Here is a 7,594-nt window from a genome sequence, read left to right as displayed (position 1 = left end):
CGTGTTAATCATGACGCCCTTATTTTCAAACTCAAACAGTTGGGAGTGGGTGGGTCGTTTCTTAGCATTATTATTGATTTTTTAAGTAATAGATCTCAAAGAGTTGTTGTTGATGGGCACCATAGTGAGTATAGGAATGTGATATCCGGTGTTCCACAGGGTAGTGTTCTTGGCCCATTACTTTTCATACTATATACACATGACATGTGGTTTGGCCTAGAAAACAAGCTTGTTGCATATGCAGATGATGCTACTCTCTTTACATCAATTCCATCCCCTGAATGTAGATGTGGGGTTGGTGAATCCCTTAATAGAGATTTAGCTGAAATTAGTGCGTGATGCAAATTATGGGGTATGAAGTTGAATCCTAACAAAACTCAAAGTATGATTGTAAGTAGGTCAAGGACGGTGGCTCCTCAACATCCGGATCTCAGTATTGATGATGTCTCTTTAAATATATATGACTTTTAAAATTTTAGGTGTGATTCTTGACAGGAAATTCACTTTTGAGAAACACATTAGGTCTGTGTCTTCTTCAATTGCACAAAAAAATTGGCTTATTGAGAAAGTCTTTTAAGATTTTCGGTGATCAATTTAGTCTGAAGTGTTTTAATTCTTTCACTTTACCTTGTTTTGAGTATTGTTCTCCTGTCTGGTATTCAGCTGCTGATTCACATCTTAATTTGTTGGACAGAAACTTACGGTCTATTAAATTTCTTATTCCTGATCTAGATATTAATCTCTGGCACCGTCGTTCAATTAGTTCATTATGCATGTTGCATAAGATTTTTCATAACTCTGACCATCCTTTACATTCAGATCTCCCTGGACAATTCTATCCTGTTCATAATACTAGGCAGGCAGTTAATTCTAATAGCCAGGCCTTCTCCATCACGAGGCTCAATACTACGCAGTACTCTAGAAGTTTTATTCCAGCTATGACCAAGTTGTGGAATGATCTTCCTAATCGGGTGGTTGAATCAGTAGAACTTCAAAAGTTCAAAGTTGGAGCAAATGCTTTTTTGTTGACCAGGCGGTCATGAGTCTTTTTATAGTTTATATATGACATATTTGTTTTGACGTTGTTAATAGTTTATATATGACATGTCTGTTTTGACATTGTTACTTATTGTAGAATGATTTATTGTTAATTTGTTCTCTTCATTTATTTATTTCCTTATTTCCTTTCCTCACTGGGCTATTTTTCCCTGTTGGAACCCCTGGGCTTATAGCATCTTGCTTTTCCAACTAGGGTTGTAGCTTGGATAGTAATAATAATAATAATAATAATAATAATCATCCATCAGTTACAAGCAATTGTCTCTACCAAGGAGACTCAAATACTCTATAAATTATTTCCAATCATGCTGTTCCTTACTTTTCCTATTATGTTGGGATAATAACGAAGTTCAAATTAGTGTTTCAAATACAGGTTACGCGACCCGTCAAACGTATTTGCAGTTCCTACCCCCACAAATAATAAGCTTGGCTCAACGGAAACTGATACAGCTTATTCATTCTCCTATAACTACCTCCTTATCACTTGGCTTCGGTACAAGGATTGGTTGCAAAGATTACTTGCAAGGATTAGTTATCTTTCGCAATGAGACCGAGTCTAAATTCCCGGGTCTTTATCTCATACTTAAATGGAAGTGACTGCTCGGGTACGATGGTCTTAATTGCATTTCCATAAATACAGCTGTGAGATGCAGAAGAAGTACAGCAGTTTCTTGTATGGTTCTTGGAAAGGCTATTTGCCGTTTCTTGTATTTTCAGGACACCGCTCATTATCCAAATAGTCGTTATCTGAGTGGTCGTTATACAAATGGTCATTAATCAAGGGTCCTTATCTAAATTCGTCGGTATCCGGATGGCCATTATCCAAAGGGTTGTTATTGGAATGGTCATCATCCAAACAGTTATTATCTTAATGGTCGTTATCCAAAGGGCCGTTATTCAAATGGTCATTATCCCAACGGTTATTGTCCAAATGGTTGTTATCTGAAGGGTCGTTATTCAAATGGTCATTATCCAAACTGTTATTATCCAAATAGTCGTTATCCAAAGCATTGTTATTTAAATGGTCATTATGCAAACAGTTATTGTCTAAATGGTTGTTATCCAGAGGTCATTATTCAAATAGTCATTATCCAAACAGTTATTTTCTGAATGCTCGTTATCCAAAGGGTCGTTATTCAAATGGTCATCATCCAAACGATTATTGTCCAAATAATCATTATCCAAAGGGTCGTTATCCAAAGGGTCAATATTCAAATGGTCATTATCCAAATGGTTAATGTCCAAATGGTCGTTATCAAATGAGTCGTTATTCAAAGAGGGGATATTCATAGGGTTGTTATTCAAATGGTTATTATCCAAACGGTTATTGTCCAAATGGTCGTTATTGAAATAGTCGTTTTTCAAATGGTCATTATCCAAATGGTTATTGTAGAAATGGTCGTTATACAAAGGGTCGTTATTCAAATGGTCATTATCCAAATGGTTATTGTCCAAATGGCCGTTATCCAAAGGGTCGTTATTCAAAGGGTTGTTATTCAAATGGTCATTATCCAAATGGTTATTGTCCAAATGGCCGTTATCCAAAGGGTCGTTATTCAAAGGGTTGTTATTCAAATAATCGTTATCCAAATTCATGTTATTCGAATGAGAATGATCGTTATTCAAAAGGTCATCATCCAAATGGCCATTATCTAAACGGTTGTTATCTGAATGGTCGTTATCCAAATGATCGTTATCCAACCGTGTGTTCGCCCAAAGGTTGTTATGCGAATGGTCGCTATCCGAACGGTTGTTATTCAAATGTTTGTTATCCAAACGGTTGTTATCGAAACGATAGTCATTCAATGACAACAGAATAAGAAGTTCAACAAGCAGGATGTCAAGACTTAGTGCAGGTCCTTATTTAATGCAGCACACAATTGCACAGGTCGATTACATCTCTGTATCTCTATTCTTTATTTCATCACTTTTCTTTAAAAAAAAAAAAATGTTTTTTGACAGAAATTCCAAGAAGACGGATTTTTTTTTTCAAGTTAGTAATCTTTGACTATTATGGCTTTTGTATTGCTATGACTATAATCAATTTAGCCAATTCAACTCTTAATAAGCAATACCGTAGACCCCAACATTTATTTGCACGATTTCAATTACCTAGTTTCATGCGAGTAATGATTTCATACATTGTTTCATGTATATCATGAGCACTCCTTTCGATCTAATTGTTATAACAGTAATGAACACAGAAGGGACAATCTGTAATTATTGCTCCGTAAAAGATATTTCAAACCAGATACTGATGATTCCATGTTACCAAAAAAAAATAATAATAATAATAATAACAAAAAACTAATCATATGAATAGAAAAAGGTAAAATATAAAATGTAAAAAAAAAGTGTATAATGTAAATGACAAAAGATCAGTCAAAATATCATTGGTTTATTCTTCAAAAGAGAGAAAAAAGTACTTACTACAGTAAAAGAAAGAAAGAAAAAAAGAATCTATCGATGCTCTTTTTGTACTTGTTTTTGTGTGTGTGTGTGTGTGTGTGTGTGTGTGTGTGTGTGTGTGGGGGGGGGGGGGGCGAACACTAGACGGGTGAGATGGGGCGGGGGCGGGGGGGGGGGGGCGGCGAGTTCAAAAGTAACATATGCGTTTATATATCTATTGAACTCATTTGTTTTAAAAGCAATGAAATACTTATAAAGGAGGTAAAAAATCACCTTAGATCTGGCTTTGTCCTTTTTTTAAATTTTACTTTAATTTTTCCAAAAAAAATAAAAGATTATTATAAGATTTTTTTGCATTCTTTTCAGATAGCATGTTGCATAATTACTTACCAATTGATTGATTGACTAAATGGATGTCGAACTCCCGTCACAGTAACAAACGTTCCTTCCCTCTGCAATATATAAAATCACCAATGACTTCCAGTTTTAATATCATATTCAAGAATATATTACCGTTCTAAAGGTATTAGGTTTAATGGTCGCTCATAAATGACGGAAGCAAGGGATATTGACAATGCACTAACAGAGCAATTGCCTCTCTACCCAAGCTAGGACCAGGGAGGGCCAGGCAATGGCTGCTAATAATTTAGCAGGTAAACCTATAGGCTCTCCTAAATACCACACCCATAGCTCTCAAGGATGATGAGGTTGCAGGGGTGTTTCTAATAGACCACCCAAACCTATGGTATGTATTGATGGAGGTTGAGAATGTTTTATTTTATTAGTAATTTTCTAGGTGATAATTAAAATGATGATTTCTGTAACAAATACCTTTTCATTTTTTATAAATCTGTTTTCCTCTATTGCCTTACAAGTCTAGATAAACTAATTACTTTGTGGATTAGTAATAAAGTCTAACCAATAATCTATGAGTGTGCTTATTTTAATCTTGATTTGGATATACTGAATTATCTAAGCTTCAACAACTCTTTAAAAAGATATCAGTATATCCACATTAGTAGCCTATAGACGCTCAAAAACTTCCAAATAAAGAGAAATATCCTTTATTTAGTGATGCTGACAAGGTATATTATTCTCAAATTTCTACCTTATCTCATACCTACAGAACATGGGTTGTGGTGGCCTATTGGAAACGTCCCTGCTTGGCGTCGGCCGGGCTGGGGTTCGAGTCTCAATAAGCTTGATAGTTTCTTGTAGTGTCTACAATCTCACCATTCCTTGTGAGCTCAGGATGGGGGTGTTTTGGGGAGCCTATAGGTCTACCTGGTGAGTCAACGGCTGCTATTACCTGGCCTTCCTTGGTCTTACCTTGGGGGCTGTTCATATGTACAGTAAATATGGTCAATCTCTAGGGCATTACCTTACTAGCTAGGGCAATGTCACTGTCCCTTGCCTCTGCCATTCAAGAGCGGTTGAGCGGCCTTTAGGATCCTCTTACTAAATGGAACTCCTTGAAAAGCAGAATGGTTCATTTGGAAATAGATTTACTTTCTATTGCACAGTGACATCCTTTAATTTTGTGATTTAAGTACACATTAAAGTAACGATAACTCTTTACGAAATTATAAGCGAGTTACTGGTCAGTTCCTTTATTTTATGTACAAAGACATTCATTTGATGGACACAAAGGTTCTGAAGTGTGTTTTGATTTTAAATCTTATGAATTTTGTGTCGCTATTGTTAGGTTTGAAGGAAATATTTTCCTTTAAGTTGGTTTATTATTATTATTATTATTATTATTATTATTATTATTATTATTATTATTATTATTATTATTAAATCCAGGGAAAAATGGTGGATAAAATGAATAACAATTGGCGCTCTAATATTTGTATGCGTGATAGATATCGTTACTTGCGTTTTAAGATCTTGTGCAGAATGATTGAAGAAAGATTATGAATTATCTTATGATGAGTACCAATTATATTTGCTGGAAGATGAAAGTTGGTAAACTAATTTTTTATAGAAATTGAACTTCATCGGGGAATTTTATCTGGCCACAGGAATCAAAATTTATATACATTTATATAACTTTGAGACTATTTGGGTTCATCACACCTTCCTTTGGATCGGTATTTTGCCATAGCATTCATGAGTAAAGAATTTCATTATTATTATTATTATTATTATTATTATTATTATTATTATTATTATTATTCCTTGCCAAAATACAACCCTAGCTGAAAATGAAAGATGCTATAAGCCCAAGGGCTCCAACAGAGAAAATGGCCAGTGAGGAAAGGAAACACGGAAACAGATAGAAGAGTGTGCCTTAGTTATCCTCAAGCAAGTGACCTCTAACCATAGAGAGTGGAAGACCATGGTAAGGAAGTTATGACACCATCCAAAACTAGGGAACAACAGTTTGATTTTGGAGTGTCGTTCTCCTAGAAGAGCTGCTTACCATAGCTAAAGAGTCTCTTCTATCCTTAACAAGAGGAAAGTGGCCAGTGAACAATTACAATGCAGTAGTTAACCCCTTGAGTGAAGAATTGTTTTGAATAATTTATAACTACCTGGACATTCTCTTCTATTATTACTCTGCAAACTGCGATGCAAAACTTTGTAAATGAAATAGAATAGACTGGAAGGTGATGACATAGAAAAATAAATGATATTATAAATATGAAGCACGTGCAATGTACAAAAAAAAAAAAAAAAAAAAAAAGCGACTGAAACACCAAAACTCCAACAAATAAAAATATGAATTTAATTATTTAAACTTCAAAAGAGATTAAAAGTAATCCCCTCCGCCAAAAAGGAATATCATTGTTCCCTTTGTAGTTGATTTCATTTTATTTTTTTGGCGGCTATAAAGGCTATTGGGCTAAAAATTGTTGTACGGGGCTGGGGACACACACATACTGTATATATATATATATATATATATATATATATATATATATATATATATATATATATATATATATATATATATATATATATATATATATTATCATTATTTGCTAAGCTACAACCCTAGTTGGGAAAGCAGGATGCTATAAGCCCAGGGGCCCGGACAGGGAAAATAGCCCAGTGAGGAAAGGAAACACGGAAAAATGAAATATTCCAAGACCAGTAACAACATGAAAATAAACCTTTCCTATGTAAACTATAAAAACTAACAAAACAAGAAGAGAAATTAGATAGAATAGTGTGCCCGAGTGTACCCTCAAGCAAGAAAACTCTAACCCAAGACCGTGGAAGACCATGGTACAGAGGCTATGGCATTACCCAAGACTAGAGAACAATGGTTCGATTTTGGAGTGTCTTTCTCCTAGAGGAGCTGTTTACCATAGCTAAAAAGTCTCTTCTACCCTTACCAAGAGGGAATTGGCAACTGAGCAATTACAGTGCAGTAATTAACCGTTTTGGTAAAGAAGAATTGTTTGGGAATCTCAATGTTGTCAGGTGTATGAGAACAGAGGAGAATCTGTAAAGAATAGGCCAAACTATTCGGTGTATGTGTAGGCAAAGGGAAAGTGAACCGTAATCAGAGAGAAGGATGCAATGATGTACGGTCTGGCCAGTCAAAGGACCGCTATAATTCTCTAGCGGTAGTATCTCAACGGGTGGCCGGTACCCCGGCCAATCTCCCCCCCCCCCCCCCGCCCCCCTCCCCCCACTTGGGGGCAAAAAGGGAGCTGAGTCTGCCTAGGACCGGCTGGGGATCTTTCTTCGTGAACAAACCTCCAGGAGAGAAGGATCATCCTCTTCACCCTGAAGACATCAGGGAGGCAGGACCTCTGTTTACATACCCTCTACAAGGGAGAGACCAGAGTCTTTTTACTAAGGTAAGGTGTCTGATTTTGAGATCCTCGTTATCCTTACCCAACCTCCCATCCCTTCCTTATCACAACCCATTTTTCCTTTAATCCTTTAAAGAAATATCCTACCCAATGAACCTTTTAACCTATTCCCTATATCCCTCCATGTGTGCCATTTGCTTCTATCCTTAATTAATTGACCCTGTGACAGTGGTGATTCCCGCGTATAGTGTTTAAATACCTAAGCTTTGCATTTCCATTTAATTTGCTTAAAGGTTTTAACCACACGACTTCATCGTGTTCCCAGCCGGTAGAAGTAAGTGTGCTGTTAATAATTT

At 35.9% G+C, this 7,594-nt stretch overlaps 1 protein-coding gene across 1 annotated transcript in view; it reads right to left on the bottom strand.

Annotated features, from left to right (window-relative positions):
- Positions 1-2,106: 2,106 nt before the first annotated feature.
- The window catches only part of LOC137650842 (GATA zinc finger domain-containing protein 14-like), a 9,290-nt gene continuing 3,802 nt past the window's right edge, over positions 2,107-7,594 (bottom strand). The window contains exon 2 of the mRNA XM_068383997.1: positions 2,107-2,918. Coding sequence (XP_068240098.1) covers positions 2,107-2,918 — 812 coding nt within the window. The remainder of the gene's footprint in view (positions 2,919-7,594) is intronic.

Source organism: Palaemon carinicauda, chromosome 12 (assembly GCF_036898095.1).
Source record: "Palaemon carinicauda isolate YSFRI2023 chromosome 12, ASM3689809v2, whole genome shotgun sequence".
Taxonomy (NCBI): domain Eukaryota; kingdom Metazoa; phylum Arthropoda; class Malacostraca; order Decapoda; family Palaemonidae; genus Palaemon; species Palaemon carinicauda.
This window is presented reverse-complemented; position numbering and strand designations above follow the sequence as displayed.